This window comes from Cheilinus undulatus, linkage group 5 (genome assembly GCF_018320785.1).
Source record: "Cheilinus undulatus linkage group 5, ASM1832078v1, whole genome shotgun sequence".
Lineage (NCBI taxonomy): Eukaryota > Metazoa > Chordata > Actinopteri > Labriformes > Labridae > Cheilinus > Cheilinus undulatus.
The window spans coordinates 30,383,453-30,404,149 of NC_054869.1; the positions used below are offsets into that span (position 1 = coordinate 30,383,453).

The 20,697-nt window shown below is 38.9% G+C and overlaps 1 protein-coding gene across 1 annotated transcript in view; it reads right to left on the minus strand.

Annotated features, from left to right (window-relative positions):
• The window catches only part of si:dkey-215k6.1 (transmembrane protein 132C), a 438,945-nt gene that overhangs the window by 6,663 nt on the left and 411,585 nt on the right, over positions 1 to 20,697 (minus strand). The window contains exons 7-12 of the mRNA XM_041787915.1: positions 13,968 to 14,173; positions 8,483 to 8,546; positions 8,076 to 8,207; positions 7,738 to 7,815; positions 2,730 to 2,792; positions 31 to 159 (exon numbers count right to left, since the gene is read on the minus strand). Coding sequence (XP_041643849.1) covers positions 31 to 159; positions 2,730 to 2,792; positions 7,738 to 7,815; positions 8,076 to 8,207; positions 8,483 to 8,546; positions 13,968 to 14,173 — 672 coding nt within the window. The remainder of the gene's footprint in view (positions 1 to 30; positions 160 to 2,729; positions 2,793 to 7,737; positions 7,816 to 8,075; positions 8,208 to 8,482; positions 8,547 to 13,967; positions 14,174 to 20,697) is intronic.

Sequence of the window (20,697 nt, forward strand, 5' to 3'; positions counted from 1 at the left end):
TGTGTGTGGCTGTGCAGAAGCATGTCCTACCTGTTTAGGTATATGCAGCAGGTCTGTAGCAGTTGTGGTCAGCTGTATAGCTTGGCTATTTCCAGGACTGGGTGTCATACTGAGGGACAGAGAAGCAACCAGCTGCACTCCCAGGTCTGTGATCGTGACCTAGATAAAGAAGAGATACCGTAGGTCAGTCTTTCAAACAGCGGGTGAAACACCAGTCTCAAACATTGATTTCAAACATTGTTTTTTGCATGAAATAAGGGTACAACACTGTCAAAAAACGGACATGAAAATTATCTGATTTCATTAGAAACTGAATTATGAACATGGCTTATAAAGTAGCCTGGTATTTTTGAGTAAGAATAAGTATTTCCCAGTTTTATGTACAGATATTTGAATAAACTACACAGTACATGTCTTATCATTACTAAAAGGTGACAAAGCATATTCCTTTTCCTCCTTTCTGGCCTTGTTTAAACCAGCTCTAACAATGCTTGGTTTTTGGTATGCGTCTCTTTAAAGACAGATGGGCCCTTTCCCTCCTGCCTCTCTCTTCCCTAGGTGTGTTGACACATGTACAGCTGTGTGCTTCTATGGCTTTAAGTGAAGATACCAGGTGAGGGATGCATAGTTGCGTATTATATGGATGACTCATTAAAGGTCACATATTTCACCCTTTAAGACAAGTTTATATCAGTCTCAGAGGTCCCCAAAACATACATGTGAAGTTTGTTGCTGAAAAAAGCTTCCAGTATTGGATTTCAGCATGTCTAAAAACTCTGTTTCAGCTCTGCTCAGAACGAGCTGTTTCTGTGTCTGTGGCTTTAAATGTTTCTGAACTGTCTGACTCCGCCCCTGACTACACCCCTCTCAGGAAATGGATTTGGTTTAATAGATGTGGCTCTCCTGATGGTCCTCTCAGGAGGAGAGGAGGGTGAAACTTTCATCCAAGAGGGGAGGGCCAACTGAACCTGGGGGCGGTGCTAACTCCCCACATGACATCATGAGGGTAAAATAGGAGAATGGCTTGTTTCAGTGCACATTTTCTGAAAGGTGGGGGGAATGGATTTTTCTGATTCTTAGGGGGATTGTGGACAGGCCAGGGGCACATACTTTTGCTAGGAAAGCCTGAAAAATTGTATTTTGCAAAACGTGACCTTTAAGATGCCGAAACAAACACATAATCTGAACAGACCGTCAGATTCTTACTTTCCCTCATACGTAGGCCACATATAAAGGATCAGGTTAGCTTTTTTTTTTTTTTTTTGGATCATTTTGTTGGTCAGTAGATATGCGCATATCCAAATAATGGGGACAAAAACACTGAGAAGAGAGTTCTTTAGGATGTGTCCCCTTTAAGATAAGACATGCAAAATCTAGTTTTGATGGACCTTCATGGGAGCTTTGGTGTCCCCAAAGGGGAGCCTGAACCTGAGGTTGAGACCCAAATGGGTAAACAAAACAAAGTGACTAAGTGATTATTCATGAAGAAAGCATTTCAAGTCAAACTTTTTTCACATTTAATGAGATTAATCAAATGTGGAAATAAATTAAATTCTTCAACAAAGTCAACATATCCAATGGTGTTGGGCCAAAACCCTGTATCTCCATTTTTCTTTTTTCTTGAAATGTCATATTTAAACATTAAAAATGCTTGATAAAACACCAGCTGTAAATATCCATAATAAGCTTACAGATTCAACAAATTAAACACCCCTTCTTACGCCTTGATATACCATATGATACTTTGTTGATCAGCCATCATTACAAGTAAAAGGCAAGTTTATTCCATAAAAATGAACAACTCAGAGGGCTTTGTAGGGTTAAAAATGGTGTATAATAAACAAAATAAAGCAAAAATAAGACATTTCGACAAAACGATGTTGGGAAAAAAACCTAACAAACCAAGACTGTTACTATTTAATCACCTTTAAATCACTGAATGCAACATCACCCCTTCCCTTCTGAGGTTGCTTCTAACAAAGAAAAATGAAAACACCCTTTTTATTCAGCCTATCACTTGTACTTATTTGTGCAAGGCCTCAGACCTTATTAGCTGTTTTCTGAATATCCTTTTATCAAGCCTCTAACCGTCTTGGGACTCACACAATTTATCGCCTTTACATCTGAGCAATTCAGGTTGACTATCCTAAGGGACTACACCCCCCACGCATATGTGGATTTACCATTAGGCAAAGGTATTTAGTTGCTTGGGGCCTCTTGCTCTAGTAATATGAGGAATACATTTATTATCTTAAATGACTGAGACATGCTTTCATTACGTAAATCAGGTGTCAACAGTGAATCATGTAGCATAAAAAAACTGACATTGCTCCAATCATGGATATATATTTTTATGATAGTTACACGTGAGTGGCATGTTAAAGCACCTAAATGTGGTGAGTCTGAGATATGATACTCTTCTATGAGGTGATGAGCAGGCACTGTTGGGTATTCAGGTATTGATTTATTTCAGATTTAAGCTGGCCCTATAAAATAGACTGGCTTGTTACCACAAAGACATGCTTTAAAACTTTTTGTTTATTGTTTTCACCTAAATGGGAAACATCCTCCTTACTAAAACACCCCTGCCCATGAGTTGAGGACTAATGAGCACTATGGTTTATATTACTGTGATCTGGTAAAGATCAATGGGTATAAATAAAAATGCCAGTTACAGGGATGTACATCCTCAAATGCATGTACCATAATGAAGAAATGTGTAATTTTACCTTGTCATCCAACACAGTCACAGTTTTCTCAGCTAGGATAGAATCAGACAGCGGAGACAGAACCTAAAATGAAAGATCAGATAAATGTTCAGCTGTAAAGAAACACTTAAATTCAGAGTGAAACTACATTAAAAGGAAAAGTTTAGTCTTCCTTGTTTGATCTGCACCAGTGTGTAACAGAAAAGACTACATCAGTGGACATGAAATGTAACCCAGCTGTGTGCGGTTTTCTTATAAATGATAACCTCAATATCCCTGCTTTAATATGTGATGTCTGTCTGATCTATCCAGGATTAACCCTAAACAATACATTGACTGCTGTCTGTTTTCAGCTGCTGCTAAATACAGGTAAGAAAAAAGGAAAGCACATTAACCCTGATGTTTGACAGGTTATGTAAGGACAGTTTGTGTCACAAAATATTGCAGGATTAAATATAGAACATAATCTCTTTTATTTCTTGGAAATGAGAAATCATGGCACAGTTGCCCCGTGCTGAACTGAGATTGGCCCTCCTCCCCAGTCCTCTGCTGGTCTGCACTTACACCACTCCAGGCCTGACTGGGCCTGAGCATTGATACCACTTCTTCATGTATCATGTTGTCATATTATGACACACTTTAAGTTCTGTTTACAAGAAGTGCAGTCTCCGAGTCAGCACAGTGAAGAAATACAGACAGCATGACAGTAACTTTATTCACTTTGTGGTTTATTTTGAGTTGTTTTGATCAGATATAGCAGAAGCAGACTGCTCATCTGGAATTTGGGGCAATTGCCAGAGGGGTCACATAACAATTTGGCCTCTCAGATTGGCTCATTATTCCTCCCAAAATAATTTAATAATGTCTATTTTCTCATTGATGTTTTCACTTGAAAAGATTATTGATGAAGTATCAATCAACAATCAAACTTTATTTAAGACAAAGTAGCAAAAGGTGCTTCACAAACGGACAGATAAGTAAAGAGGCAAAAGGAAGATGAATCGGGGTGCTACACAACTAAAGGGTGGGACAGAAAAAACAAAGATATGCAAAATATTCAAACTATCTGACTTATTATCTAAACATATGTCTCATTTTGACTGCCTGTGTAGCTAGCAGTGCTAGCATGCTAACTAACTATTATTATATGAAAAAGTTGGGGGTTTTTTTGGAGTCCAAAACCACTGTTGAACCCCTGTCTTTGTGCTGAGGTAGTGGGCTGTTCATTCCTGTATTCCTTTTGAGTTTAAATCTTTTGTTTGTTGATTTCCTCACTTTTACTTCATGTTTAATACACCACAGGCTGTACAAAGTATCACATGTAAGTCCATTTATACTAGATGAAAAAAACTAAAAGTAATACTTCTGTCAGTTATAACTGAATCAAACCTAGAAATATAGATCCAGGAATATATGGTGCCTTTCCTCTGATGAACCAAGTCTGTACTGAACTGTCACCTCTAAACTGAGATTCAAACTGAACCCCTTTAAGTCACCTAAACACCTAAAAGTTGCACATTGACGTTCCACGTCTGCTGCTTGACTTCAGGTTGTAACAATCTTTATGGAATGATTATGTGGAACCCAGGCTTATAGAAAGTAGACCAAGGCCTAGCAAACTTACAGAGGCCTGTTTTGGAGTTTTGGAGTTCACACAGAGTTAAACAAAACTGAAAGATTCCCAGTATGCTTTGCACAATCTCTCCTCGCTGAAGAAAAGTAAGGTGGGTCATGCCTTTGCCATCCAAGGAAAGAAACAGCTGAATTCTACTGAATGATGATAGCCAGAGGAGATGTAGAAGTCAGTACACTCTATAGAGACCAAAAAGTAAGTGGGTATACTCCATGCACCTGTGTATACCCTCAACTACTCCACTGGGTCAGTCATGCTTGGACATGATTCAGATTGCCTACTGTGAGTGTGGTCAGAAAAACAAGAGAGATGTGCACATAAAGGGTTTTGTTTCTGGCTCATTGATTCATTCCTTATGGTGACAGTGATATGTTTCACACTGAAAAAGGAGCAGTGAGAGCTGGTTACATCACAGTGCTTTGGACTGCATTGACTGGCAGTTACTGTTAAAGTTATGGGCACTTAGGAGCATATTCAACAAACCAAGAACCTGTAATAGCTGTCCATGTAAGTCATTTTTATGTAGAGAAAAGACTGGTTTGAAAATAGGTTGCCTTTTGTTTCATATCCCTGACACATGTGACATGCAAAGTAGCGGAAACATTCAAAACACACAAACACGCGGCACTCATCTGTTTCCCAGCTGTGCTCTAATGTGTCAGTATTCAACTTAGACAACTTAGCATAAAAAAGCACAAGGCCACAACTAAAGAGAGTGAAAGGGAGTGAATGAAAGGAGGAGAGAGCAAGTGTAAGTGAGAGCAAGTGAGAAATAAATGGAGAAGGTGTCTGAGGGAGAGACAATGACAAATAGAAGAGGACAGAGAGTGAGAGGGGGCAGGAAGACGGAGCATAACAGAGATTGAGGAACCGATGGATAGAGGGAGCAGCAGACAGACAGTGATAGAGATTAGGAGCCCCGTTGTTGTAGTGTACTTCTTCGCCTGGCGACAGGAGGACAGGCAGATCTGATTGGTGTACAAAGAAAATCTCTCAGCGAACGTGTCGAGGCGTCAAACTCAATCCCACCCTCAGCAAGGTAACAAAATGCAATGATTGACGGCTTTGGGATTGCTCTTCAAGACAGGCAGAGAATAAGAGGGTGAGAAAGAGAGACTTAGGGCGAGAGAGGGGGGAGAGATGGGGGAGGAAAGGCTCGGAGAGACGGAGCTGGGGGGGTAAAATTGAAATGTCAAACTATCAAATGACGGCTGTCGGCTCTGGCTTCTCGATGGGAATTCTGGGTAAATTCTCTCTTCTGGCTCCCCAAACGGAGCACAGCTGTCTGCATGCGTGCATGTGTGTGCGTGTGTCCCCAGTCAAATGGATGTGAACACACACTCAGCTGTTCCCAAAATCCCCAAGATATCCTCCCACTGCTGCACTCAACTTCACGCCAAACCACTTTTAATGCTCGCACAACACTTTTTGAGCAATCATGCAAATTTAAGGACTTGGAATGAAACTGTATCCTGAATCATAAAAATACATGGTCACATTGTTACGTGAAAGATGGAGATGTTACATAACAGGATAGAAAATTACATAAATTATATTAAACATGACACATAAGGTAGTATTTCCTCATGAAATAACCTAGAAAATAAGACAGTAAGCTTCAGGACTGTCCTCCACTGTGACATTATTCACAATGGACCAGCTTACTGGAATTCAGCAGGAGCATAAGTGTGTTCACTGTGTGCCAAAGTAAGTATGTCTGTGCATAATTGCTCAACATCACACTGAGATGTCAGGGCCAAATCCGACAGTTAATTGTGGCTAACTATGTAAAGAGCCTGCAGCCAATTTGGGGCTGCAGGAGTGGAAGAAAGAGAGACTAATGTTTACATCACTGGAGTGCTTATAGCTGTAATGGGAGCTGCCAAATTACACTATGCTTCGTATTATCATACATTTTCAACCCTTTTCCTCAAGATCTGTGCCGAGTGAGTGATTATTACATTGTCGATGCAGTGTGCCTCTTCAAAAAAATCTTCAAAGCAAGTCTAGCCCTTATTTTGGGTTGATGGGTTGAAGCTTTGTGCATTGTAAATGGGTCCAAACAGAGATGGTACATTTTTCAACAAGTCCTGCAGCGCATATGACCACACAAGTAGTTTAATCCAACACTGGTACAAGACACAAGCAATCTATACATTAAGAAACTCTCCATCCATCCATCCATCCATCCATCCATCCATCCATATGCTTTCACTTATGAGGGCCTGGGCTGTGGTGGCAGCAGGCCAGACATCCCTCTCCCAGGAGACATTTTCTAGCTCTTCCTGGGGGATTCCAAGCAGTCCCAGGCCGAATAAGAAATATAGTCCCTCAAGGGAGTCCTTGGTCTACACCAGGGTCTCCTTCCATATAGACTTGCCCTGAAGACCCCCACTTCCAGACATGTTCAACAGGGAGGTGACTAGAAGGCATTCTGACCAGATCCTTGAACCATCTCAATTGGCTCCTTTTGAGAAGAAAAAGCAGGGGCTCTAATTTGAGCTCTCTCCAGATGTCCAAGCTCCTCACCCTATCTCCAAGGCTGAGCCTAGCCACCCTCCTAAGGAATCTCATTTCAACTGCTTGAACCAGCTATCTCATTCTTTTGGTCATTACCCAAATCTCCTTACCGTTAGTGAGGGTTGAAATGAAGATCATCTGGTAAAGTGAGAGCTTTTCCTTCTTGCTCAGCTCCCTTTTACTACGTCAGTCTGATATAACATATGCAATACCGCGATTGCTGCACCAATCCGCCTGTTGATATCACGGCCCATTTTACCCCCACTCTTGAACAAGACTCTGAGATACTTGAACTCCTTCACTCTGGGAAAAGATATGCTCCCAACCTGGAGGGATGATCCACCTTTTTTCGGCAGAGACCCATGGCCTCCGAATAGGAGGCGTTGGCCCTTATCCTGACTGCCTCGCACTCAGCTGCAAGCTGCCCCAGTGCATGCTGGAGGCCCCCAGCTAAATAAGCCAACAGGATCACACTATCTGCGAAAAGCAGGGATGAAATTCTGAGGTCACCCAAACGAAAACCCTCTGACTGTGCCTCAAGATCCTGTCTTGTCCACATGCCATGACTTTGTGCCTAAGATGCGAAGACAGTTCTACAGGGACCTGATGGCTCGTCACAGTGGCCCTAGGATGCTATATTCCCACAGTACCCATATTATTCCCCATGGGACACAGTCGCAGGCCTTCTCCAAGTCCAATAACACCTGACGACTGAATTTACAAACTCCTATGTTCCCTCAAGAAGCTCTGCAAGGGTAAAGAGCCGGTCCACTGTCCCAAGACCAGGACAGAATTTTTAAGATAATCTGACTTAGGAAATGATTTATTAGTTTTGGCTGAATTAATCAATCAAAATAATTACAAAGTTATACATGCCTGTATGGTGGTTATCCCAAGGTCCCGCCCAATCAAGATACGACCATCTATTAGTCGTGCAATACGAGGATCTTCCACCTGTGGAGCACAAAAACATATTTTGCCAACACATGTTTTATTAATGTGTTCAAAGCTGAAACTAAGGCTTGATTAATCCTGGATGACAAATTTTACTTTTTTTTATAATCTATAGAAATCAAACATTAAGCATCCAAGTACTTTTGATGTTCTAATCACACCCTGATAATGTGAGTCTGTACATTTCCATAATGTTAATCAACTTCCCTCTCTCTAAAATTTGTAGTGTGTTAAAAGTGAGAGTAGTTGTTTATAACTACCTTCAGCTGGTCCAACACCAAATGAGTGATATCTGCCTGCCAGTCTGCTCCTAACATGTAGACCATCTCTCCTCCTGGGTCAGAGGGCTCTGCCACAAAATGGGTAAGGACTCGGACTAGAGCATACTGGTACTGACAGGTGAGAAGAAAGGTCAAAATTAGATGGATTCACTACATGAAGGGCTTGTATGCTCCATTACTACAGAGTGAATTAACAGTTAGGAGAAACTACACAATAAAACAAACCAGTATCTTTAACTCACTGAAATAAAAAATTGCACACAATCCCATCAGACTCTCAGTAGCAGTCGGATGGCTCTAACTGATTTTAAAGCATGGTGTCATTCAAGAAAAAAGATTAAAAATACTTCCTTTTTAAAGTGATATGCCAACCAATTAAATAATACCTGTAGGGTGCAGCCTTTGCCCTTCCTCTCATCATCCTCATCATCTTCACTGTCTCTCGTAGGTCTGGGGGGAAAAGAGATAAATGAGAGCGTAAAGGACAAGATTAGTAATTTAATGCCATTTTTATTCTCTTCTCTGAGCTCCAGGTAATCTGTTGTTTAATCTCCGCTCCAGGTTATACTCTCAGTCAAAGAGAGGACACTTCATCTTTTAATCCGGCTATTACACTTTTAAACACTTCAGTCATACAAAATTCTTGGAATTTCTTGGGATGACTGTGTGAAAAAAACATCAAATGCACAGGCTACTGCATACCATTTTGTTAAGGTTCTCTGTAAAAGTGAAATTCAGTGAATCATGAATGGAAAATCTCAAAGGAAGTGAAAATGTTAAAACATGATAAAAACAGTCAGATGTAACTGTTCTAATTATCATTATGATTAAAGCAATTTGCAAAACATGATGTCATAAGGAAAAGGGACAAAAGCAGCAGTAGTTTTTAGGATTATTGTATTTCTACTTACTCCTATGATCTTCTTAGTTCACATAAAGCTTGAAAAAAGGGACTGAATGTAAATTCAGATTAATTTGTTGAAAAAATTGGGTATCAAGCACAAAAACATTGCTGCAAAAGTTCCCTTGAATTGCTGGGCAACTGTAAATGTAACATACTGGATGAAGTCCCACATGAATCGATCTTTGGACCTCTGTGGTTACATTTCAAACACTTTTGCTCTCCACTATTTAAAACACGAAATATGTTATCATTACTATACAGACGATGCAACCATTTATATTTTAATGTGCTATCTCTATGGTATTTCTATATCTATATCTAGTGGTGCATGCTTTAGTTTTGTTGGCTAAAGCTAAAGCTAACAGAACTACACTAGCTACATAATACATAAGCCAAGCTTTAGCAGACATAGCTAAAGCTAACATAGCTACATTGATCACTTATGTATGTAGCTTAAATAGCTGCTTTGTGTGCTTAGCTTTAGCTAAGACAGCTAAGCAGCTATATTAGCTATGTAACTTCATTACCTGTAGCTAAATTAGCTTTAGCAAGGTGAGCTTTAGCAAATGTAGCTGAAGCTACCTAACTACATGTATAATGTATCTATGTAGCTTACTGTTTTGTGTGCTTAGCCTTAGCTACATAAAAAAAAATGCTAAAATTGTATTTATAAAAAAACCTTATGAGAGCACTCCAAATGTATAAACTCTAAAACACCAAACCTCCCTAGTGGATTTATCTTTCTGTCTTACACAGACACACAAAAAACAAACAGACATGCTTGAGCCTCCTTCTGCCAAAAATAACAAACAGGCAGACCCACACATTCACACAGGAACATGCGTACAGACACAAAGCTTCTTTTGTGTCAAACACCTGTCCCCGAGTGTGAAACCCAGGCGACATCACAGGAATTCTCTGCTATTTTCCATCATCCCTGGTGCACACACATCTGAGCCAGAGTGTGTGTCTAATAGTGCTTGTGTTTCACTCTGTGAGACAGTGGTTAGGGGAGATGGAGGTGTGTCTGACTCTGTGTGTGTGTGTGTAGGCACACACAGACTTGTGGCTATCTGAGCAGAAATTGACAAAATTGAAAAATAGGCCCAGCAGCACAGAATGGAAGGGCGGCAAGATGGGAAAAGAAGGAACACAGACACAAATGACTGTGCAAACACACCTGCACACTTTCACAGGCCCACATGTCCAGACATACACAAATGAACAATCAAACAAATAAACACACAGGCAAGCTGTCAGACAGAGAAAATACATGCATTGTTCGGAATGGGCTGTTTGCTGCTTTACACAGAAAAGGCAGACAGATACAAATGGTATTATAAAAATTAGAATTTTCCTTTCTGTGGCTCTGAATTTAAGTTTAAAAATGTAAATTACAAACAATATTAAAAAATATTGTGGTCACACATTAGGCTGACATTACTGAAGTTAGTTAGTTAGTTACTTAGAAAACAAAAGTATTTTAATATAGTTTTTTTTTCTCTGTTTGTACTTCTAACACTAATGTAACACTTCACTACTGCTACTGCAACAAAAACACAGGCAGATTTAAAGCATACAGAAGAAACAAATATTACAACACACACAGAAAAAATAGGCTGTCATGGCCAAAGATCCTCACATTTTTTTAAAACACAATGTTAAATTTTTATCCAAATCAGAATTAATAAACTACAATGATACAGATAGATTTGATCAATACAGGGAATACATCCAAGGTTAAAGGGACAACTGGACTTGGTTAAGGTACTTCTTATCATCTATACATAATGCAGTTTGAAATTTGTTTTGTAAACAACATCATGTGACTCTAGCAAACCAGAAAAGACCCAAGGGACACACCCTCAGATGATCACCCAGATCACCAGCATGTTCTATCTAATGGTCAATAGAGGGTATAAATTTAGCCCTAGCTGTAGTCATTTTAGAACCAAAGAAGCCTTTTGAAGGAGAGGTGAAACTTCTTCAAGGACCTTAACAAAGTTCTTTGCCCCTGTGGATCAAGCCTAGGATAAGCTTGACCTGGATGAATGAGAAACAACACAGACATACAGTGAATGCAGTGGCTAAGCAAAATAAGTGAGAAGAATCTCAACATCATTTGATAAGGCACTGTTGATGTTCTCCCAGATCTGCTGTGTCATCAAAAAATGCTATCAATCTAGAAATGTTTTTTTCCTTTATCCATGACTTCAATTTCTGCTACATTTTACAAAAAAAAGTCCAGAAATTAATTAGGTGTGCTCAGCGTAATCATCCTGCAAATAACAGGTGTTTCTACAGTGCTTTTCTGCAACAGCATCACTATGAAGCTTTGCCATCAATATGCCTTGAGACATTCATACATTACGTGTCCTCGTCTGTAAAGTTACACTGTGTTTTTGGCTTTCTGGGAGTGGGAGAGGGCATGACATGGTGAGAGCTTCACTTATGCAGTGCTGCACTCCTTCACTGGCTCTGCTAATCCTATTTCTGCCACTTCTGCAGTGACCTTATGTCATGTCTTACCTATCGAGAAACCACCTCCTAGCCCACGACTTGCTGTGAGGGATACATGACAAATGGCAACAGGGTCAAGAAGACTTCAAGGCCTATATGCTGGAAATTTTTTAGAAATTATCAGGCTTTAGAAATTTGCTATGACTGTAAATGTATTGGATAACATAAAATCCTTGACAAGTTATATAGTTGACAATATATTTGTGGAGTAGAATAAAGCGTAGATTCAATGGTTTGATAAGCAGTTGCAAAAAGTGAACTTCTATAACAGTAATTATTTCTAATCAAGGATTTTCATTCTAACTGCATGGTACACTGAAGACAAATACCTTAAAAAAAACAGTTAACATCCCACAGTTGTTGCTTCTTTTCTGTTCTACATTCAACAGAGGACAATGGCATGCTTGTGCACACAGACACACAGTATAGAAAAAGGCAACGGCTGTGTAGTCACCCCTTTCAGTGATTGCTGTGTGTACCTGTGTGCGTTTAAATAAATGAATTCTTCATTCAATGGCAATGATGCTAAAGCTGTAATAGTTGTCATCAGTATAGGCAGGCAGGCCTTGACCTCATATAAAATTATAGACGAGCTGGAACAATATTTGCTCTGAGCTGCTCCATTCAATAAGCACTACATCACACACCTCAGATACACACATACAAACAAAAAGAAGCAAATACACACGGGCACATCAGTGTACCACCTTGGTTCATTTATCCACTTCTCTCTCATAAAAACAAAAATGTTTTGATTATATTATAAATCACTTAAGTAACAGCCATGACTTGTACAATATCCTTAAGTTATCTCTATCCTACTATGCTGAAATAAATAGTGCTAAAGCAACAGAATAACTGCATCAACCATGTAAGAGCTACAGGCCAAGTTCATCCTTTATCTCTACCTTTTTGTAGTTTCTCCTCTTTAAAACTCCTAAATACAACAGCCTTTTGTATGTTTTGCTATACTTGTTGCAAGGACACTTGTTGATTTTTAGCAAAAATAGTGATCCCATTTTTTGTGTACATATGCACATGACTGATATTGGATCAATTATTAGTCTTAGTTTAAGGAAAAGTGATGTACTTCAATTAAAAAAATTAAAATGTGTATTTCTTTGTATGGAATGATCTTTATTGCACCCTTTGCATAACAATTACTCTGGATTGCTCTATGCAATAATCAAGTGATTAACCGATACATTTAGCATGGGATTAAACCGTCTATTTTAGTCTCTTAAGTGGACCACACACTACAGGACAATCGTTCTGATGGTCAGGCTGAATCCTACCTTACGACTAGTCAGCAAAGGCCAGATTATCGCGTGGTTCTTAAGATTATTTTACCAGATTATCCTGTAGTGTGTGGTGTGTGAGTTTTTTCCCTCTCCAACCTGATCAAAGGTGCTCTGACCTGAGGTCGTAATTATTAAACCTGTTCCATATTTCTGACCAGAAATCCCATTGTGTATGGTGAGCACCAAGGACAACTGAGCAGACTTGACAGGATATGGAGGAAAAGCCAATCAGGAGGCAGGCTGACTGAAAGAGGAAGTAAAACAAAAACACAGCAATGCAAATGCCAGAGATGGTGTTAGTAACTTTTATCCTGTTCTCGGGTAGCGCGATAAAGTTTGATGGACGTCAGAAAAGGAGGAGAAACTTGTTGATTTGTGGCAACTAAACAAGAATGTAACAATGTGTACAATAAAACATACCATAGACGAATTGTCAAAGGAGGAAGCTGGACTGAAATGGCAACCATAATGTATTATGGTGGAAAAGTTACATTTTATTTATCCCTACAGACAAATCTTGATAAAAAAAAGCAATTTAGGCATACATAAAACAAACCAACAAACAACAAAAAAATCCAATCAAATACTGTAGGTTAAATCTATCCCTTTAACCTGACACACCAGGTAGACTGTTTCACATATTGGTTGCTGGGATGCAGTATGGGGGTAACAGCCCATACACAGTCTGAGAAAAAGGCAGAACCTTAAAAAAAAATCACAGAGCATGATTGGATAAGTCGTCTGTCTGTCACATTTATTACAGGCCAATCAGAGCAATGAAATGTATGAGCAACTAGGCATGCAACCCCGCCCCCAACTTTTCCATCCAAGTCTAGTAAGCTTCTGATTTCACCCTAATTAAAAAATTGCTTATGTGCAATACATTTGTGAATGCTTCTATAGTATCACTCAGATGTTGATGCTGATTTTATGTGGAGATCATCATTTTTCTAGCTATCCATCATGTAACCCTTTAAACATTTCTTTTTTTTTTTTTTTTTTGCTCTGATGTATGTACTGTAAATATTATATAAAGTTGTAGAGGCATGCTACCCAGGCAGTCAGGTGGCATGCTTGCCAACATAATTTATCAAAGTTTTTGTTAAAGATAAAGAGATACTTGTGTTTTTGCATACTTATTTGTACCTTTTGTTAGTGATGATGGGAACCCTCCATCCTTTAACCTGGCTCAGCTCAGTGTCTGACACGTCTATCTGCAGGGGAAGCTTTGGCACCCAGACGGTGAGCAGCAGCTGAGCCGAGAGGTGCAGGTAGGTGAAGTTTACCGCCAGAGACTGCCGACCGCGCATTTCTTTACCATTCACCAAAACCTGGTCACAGTTCGGTGAAACCTGAGGAAAGGAAAAAAGGAGAAGAAGAGGAGGAGAATGAGCTGAGTTTAAATTGGTACAGCATCAATGTGGAGTTTGACATTTCCCACTGACCTCAAACAGACTACGCTGATTTCTCATGCAGCTGCTGTTGTGCTCTCTTAAGCAACAGCCTGGAGCCAGTTTTCATCAGAGCATTCACACTCTTGTAGCAAATAAGATATTTTGTCACTTATCGCTTACATTTTTATTCATTTTGTAAAGCACTTTGGAAAAGTGTTTTGAAAAGTGCCCAAGAAAGAAAGGTTAATAATATGCTTTTTCCTGCCACGTTGGCAGCATTTTATGTGAGTACTCAGAGCTCCAGTCATCTCCAGCATTTCAAGCAATGTCACACTTAACACTGTGAGTTCAGTAAATTCTATACATTTTTGGACATTGGTGAAATTAAAACACATGAGACCACCTGGGAGAAGACTGTTGACTTTGGCTCTTAATTTTAAATTGTGTGCCAACGAATTAAAAAGGACATCTGATCTAAAACGCGACTGATATTATGCTCTTCACCAGCACACTGCACTTTAAAACAATTAGCCATGGTAACCTATGAACTCATTATCAATTCAACTAAAAGTGTAAATGTTGTCCATCCATTCATCCATCCATTTTTTCCTCTTATCTGGAACTGAGTCATAGTGGCAGCATGCTTAAAAAAGTCGGACAGACATCCTCCTCCTCAGCAACATTTCCCAGCTTCTCCTGGGGGATTCAAAGGTGTTTAAAGGCCAGATCCCTCCAGTGAGTTCTAGGTCTGCCCTGAGGTCTCTCCCAGTTCAGGGTCTCCAGAAGACCTCCATAGGGAAGCGACCAGGAGGTCCCTTGACCAAATACTTGAACCATCTCAGCTGGCTCCTTTAAAAATGCATATGAGCAGTGGCTCTAATCCAGCTTCTGCCAGATGTCCAAGTTCCTCACTCAGCATCGAAGCCCAAAAACCCCAAAATGTTGCATTGTCATTTAGCAGACACTTTTTTATCCATAGCAATTTACATCTGACAGGTGCTTCAGGAGTTAAAGACTTAGCATAAGACCCCAAACTGGATACTGATCTTGCACTGACTAGCCTGAGTGAGTGCTCAATACCACGCTCAAGCATGGTGTGTTTCCCTGGCTTTAAAATGGATAGTTAATGGTAAATATGCTTGGGCTTGTACAGCAGTCTCCCGTCTGACATTTTAGAGGGCTATTTACATCCCTCGCACAATCACATCCATTCACTCCACATTCACACACTTGTTGTGGAAGCTGCTATGTACAGTGGCCATCACTACAAGCTAATTCCATCCATTCGCATCTGTGCACATTCATATACCACTGACAACAGCAGTGGAAGCAAACTGAGGATGAGATCCTCCCCCAAGGACACATCAGCAAGATCTGGAGATCCTGGAGATTCCAACTGACATATATGACTGTTCAAAATCTTCTGAAACAATGGCTGACTGAAACAAGGACTCCAAGGAAAAAAAGGTGGGTAAAACTGCCTTCATGGCATGTCCCTAAAAGCACCATTACATGCTAGCTGTGCCTGGCTGTTTGCATGATTATGGAAATGCTCACATCCAGTTTTGGAACCTTATTTTCCAGTTAAACAGAATCTGAAGGAGGAAATAAAATGCATGTAGACATGGGATTAACATGCCTGTATTGTAGAAAAGGGACAGCACCAAAACATACAATGTGACAGGCAGAACAATGAAAAACTGGCATTTAAGTCAGTTTCATTTTCACCCTCCAGCTGTGTGACTGATTGAGAAGACATGCTTTGGACAAAATGGTCCCACGCTGTTTTGGAAACAACAGATTCATGCAGGAAGAGAAGTTCTCATAACCTAATGATGGAAAATATTTCTTCTCTGTCAAGTAGCTGTGTTTCTGAATTTCAAAAGCAAAGAACAGTGTTTATTTTATTCTTGGCATACCCATCATCATTGCCAATATTCATACTCTACGACAGGGATTGGTAACTTTGGTTATCAAGAGGGCTGCATTCATTTTATTCCTAAAACCAAAATGGCACAGAATGTTGGATATTCTCAGTTTAATTTATGCTCTGCTTTCATGATCATTTATTATACCAAAATTTATGTTTTTGAACTCAAATGCAAAAAAAAGTTAAGTTAATGGGAAACAGCATTAGATCCATTTCTAGTTGTTTTATTGAAAAGCAGTGAGCATGATAGTTTTTTTTTCTTTTTTTGCGCATATTTTCAAAGTGCATTTAGTGATGAATATAACAAACTTTTGAAGAACAATTGCAGCCCATGACATGTATTGAAAACTAAACTAAATAAAAATAGAAAAAGTAAATCAAATAAATTTGAATGAACACAATTTAAATACAATAAGATAAAGAGAAGAATTAATAAAAAATAAAAAATTAATTAAGAAGTTAAATTAATTTTTAATGTTTTAAACAGCAAAAAAAGTACAATTATATCAAAATAAATTACTGCTACTACCAAATACTTTGAAAATAAATGCAAATTAAAAAATAGATTAAAATAGGAAAAAAAAAAAAAAACATAAGAATAATCTTCTTTAAAAAAATGTCCACCCCTGCTGTAATATGAAAGTGAACAGTTATTACCTGGAAAGGTTTGTTACAATTTTACAATTCCCCTAACCAGATGCTTTAATACAAAGTGACGTACATTCAAGATTAAGTACAACACAAGCAAAGATCTAGACAAGAAGAAACAACATCAGTAAGTGCTACAAGTGCTTCGAGTCCATTTGGATGCAAGTGCTGCCATGCAGTGTCAAGGCAATGAACATGATGTAGAAAAAAACTTTTTCTTTTTAAGATTTTTGTAATAAAAATCAGTAATGAAACAACAATACAAATGTGAGACCTCTCATCATAACCATAAATGAAGTTCCCCTGACAAACAAATTAAGACCAAAGTACCAAGTGCTGGATCACTCACAAAGAGCTGGGCACAAAAATCCCAGAAGAAGAGCAGGACAGTGCGGGCCAGCTGTAGTTAGGAGAGTCATTCTACCACTGGAGACAGCAGAGGAGAGCAGTCTAGCTAAGTGCATAGTGTTCTTAAAGAGCTGGGTCTTCAGCTTTCTCTTGGAAGTACAGAGGTACTCTGCAGATCGAATGGGGTTTGGTAATTCACTCCACCATTTAGGGACGACAGATGAGAAGAGTGGAGATTGACTTAGGTACCTGATGTCCTGGAAGTACCATGCACCTTTTGCTGGCTGAGCGTAGCGCGCAAGAAGGAGTGTAGACCTGGATGAGAGATTCCAGGTAAACAGGAGCGGTTTTGGTTACTGCTTTGTAAGCAATGACTGCAGTTTTGAATCTGATGCGAGACGCAACTGGAAGCCAGTGTAGAGAGATGAACAGAGGAGTGACATGAACTATCTTGGTTGAAGAGCAGACACGCTGCTCTGGATCATCTGCAGAGGTTTAACTGCATGTAGGGAGGCCTGCCAGTAAGGAGTCTCAGTAGTCCATGCAGGATATGACAAGAGCCTGTACCAGGAGCTGTGTTACATGCTCTGTCAGGTAGGGTCTAATCCTCTTGATGTTATAGAGGGCAAATCAAAGCTAATAAAAGCTAAGTTCCTGTCTGCATTAATTCTAAAGAATGGCTACTCCAATGTTATATGTATTTTTCATTTGAGTACTAACATTAACTCAAATATTTAATTTTTTTAAAAGTCAGAGAAAATCCTAATTTTATAGTTTTTTTTATACTTATAGGATATGCTTTGTCATTGCAGCCACCATAACACTAAATGTTTACTAATGCTATAGAGACGCTGAGCATTACCTAAAAGTTTGCTACATCTGTAACTGCACTGAAAAAAATGTTTTGTTGATCCTACTTCATTTTATTAATTTTAGCAGTTGCACGCAATATGTTTATCTAGATCTAGATATAATTTTTTTGTTGACTGAACTGAACTTAAGTTAAAGTTTAACTTAATAATTTTGTGTAGCAGGTGCTAAAATTTTTTAAGACAAGTCAACTAAACCTAGGTTAATCAGACTCAAATGAATGTAGTTGAATTAACTCAATTTTATCAATTTTAGCACTTGTGCAAAAGAAATTTGCCTAGATTCCACATATGTTTTTTAAGTTGATTAAACTTATTATTTTTAAGTAATTCAAAGTTAGAGGTATCTTTGCTCAAATTAAGTACACTAAAACAAGTTGAGTATATCACAGGTAACTGCTTACCTTAAAATCAAAAATAGTACTCCCTGATAAAGGGTTTTTTATGTTATCATTTCACCTAAGGTGGACTAACTTGTGCAATCATTTGCAGCAATGACTGTTTGTCATCCATTGAACTAGTAAGTGACGTTTCACCAATGTCAATGTGCCACTCAACATTCATTGACATTAACAACAGTAACACTCCCCCGTATGGGCGGGACTTCTTTATTTTGAGACAGCAACTTCACTCATGGTGCATTTTATTTAATTATTTTATTTAACCAGGAGAAAACCTCTTTGAGATTAAAAATCTCTTTTTCAAGGGTGTCCTGGCCAAGACAGCAGCAGCAAACTGAGTGCATAAAGTTTTAGTGCCCAAAGGCATTCTGGGAAAACTGCAGATTTGTCATCAAATGCCACCAAGTGTTGGCTACGTCTTGATATCTATGGCTATAACCTTATAAAAACAAGCAATATGTGTTTAAAAATATACTTAGAAAAGAAACTAACTTTCTGACACAAGCTTCACCACCAATACCAGTAAATTCCATACTTACTGAAAAACAGGTGGGTACTTGCAGCACTGAAAATGTCCTTGGAAAAGTGTAAATCCTAACCAGGAAAGGACAAAATGGCAGTTTCTCCTTGCACATGCTCAGACAGGGCAGTATGTGGTCCTCATTTGAACACATTTTTTTTATGTCCCTGGTACACAATTACAATCAACTAGCCTGAACACATTTTTAAGATTACTTGTGCATAATTAAAATCACTTTAGTTTAACACAATTTTTTACATTATTTTAACACATTTCATACTAACTTATTTAAACACAGTTTTATTATGTTACCTTTGCACATTTAAAATCAAAATAATTATACGTTACAAATACTAAGGGTCAAAATCTGTTTTGTTTTTTTTTAATGTGGTCAACTGCGCTATATCAGCAGCTTTTGGGGGATTTAAAGTGCTCCACAGAACATAAATGACAGCATACAAAAATAAATAAATAAATAAATAAATAAAGACATCAACAGGTAAGAAATAATTTGCATTTTTGGTGTGATTTCCAAAAATACCTGCTCTGCTTCCCTGCATCTACGAAGCCTAAAAACATCATGATTGGTTTGTTTTTATACAGCCAAAGTACCCCAAATGTAAAGGAAGACAGTAAATCTTTTCCAAAGATAAATATGAAAAAGCATAAATCACAGCAAAACTGTACCTTTGTTCACTTCATCCCCCTGCTCCTCCCTCTCATTATTTCCGATTCCTTGCATGTCCACATCCATTCACCTATTCCTGGCATGCGTAGAACTTCTCCTCCCCCCTTTTTCTTTACCCTACACTTATCCTCCCTCCTCCTGCGCTCAGCTTTATTCCCTTTTTATCTCCCTCGCCCTCTTTCATCTCTCCACGCTACACTTATCCACGCACCTCGTTCTTTTCTTCCCGCCAGTTCTTATTTCACTCTGAGTCTCACATTTAACGTCCACTCCTTTTGTCAGACTTTTTCATCAATCTGCCCGTCTGTCTGTCTCTCAGCTGCGGCTTTCAGTGTTTTTGAACATTTTTTCACTCTCCGAAGCAAGTCTGTGAATCACCATAAATAAGATCCATCCTTCGGTTTGTTTTAAAATATTTTTTTACCAGTCTTTTAACATTGATTTATTTACCTGGACTAAAGTTCCCTGGTGTGCATGTTTTTTTATCAGCAACATAAAATTGAATATCTGTCTAGTCAAAAATATTTGGACAAGGTTGCTGGCCAAATGAGGAGCTGTTTTAAATGCATAAACAGATCTTAAAACTTACAGATCTGCAGAGATCTGCAAATGAATGCAAAGTTATTATTGGCTCAAAGGTCATGGAAAAACAAACGCAAGGCCACAACAGTGACAGGCCTCTCAACAGGCCGTCTGCTTACATGTGACATTTTTAACACTTCTGAGCGCAGGCTCATAACCTTCCTGTCACTTACTTTCGTCAGCCCAGCATTATTAGTAGGGGTGTAACAATTCATTGATGTATATCGATATATCGATTGGTTGATTGACGATCCAATCAGATTGATGGAAAGTCAAAACATCAATCTAAATGGATGCTTCAAGCTACGCTTTTATTTTGAAATAAGGCAGCGTCCTTAACAAGTTAGCCACAAGCTTTCTAAGTAGCAGCCGTGGCTAAAAGTTTAGCGGCTGAGGGCAAGAGGATATCCTCTCCTCTCTCTGCTGTGTGGATATATTTCAGACAGACGCTACTGCAGGACCGGTCTCTCCCCTTAATTTGCCGATCACATCTACG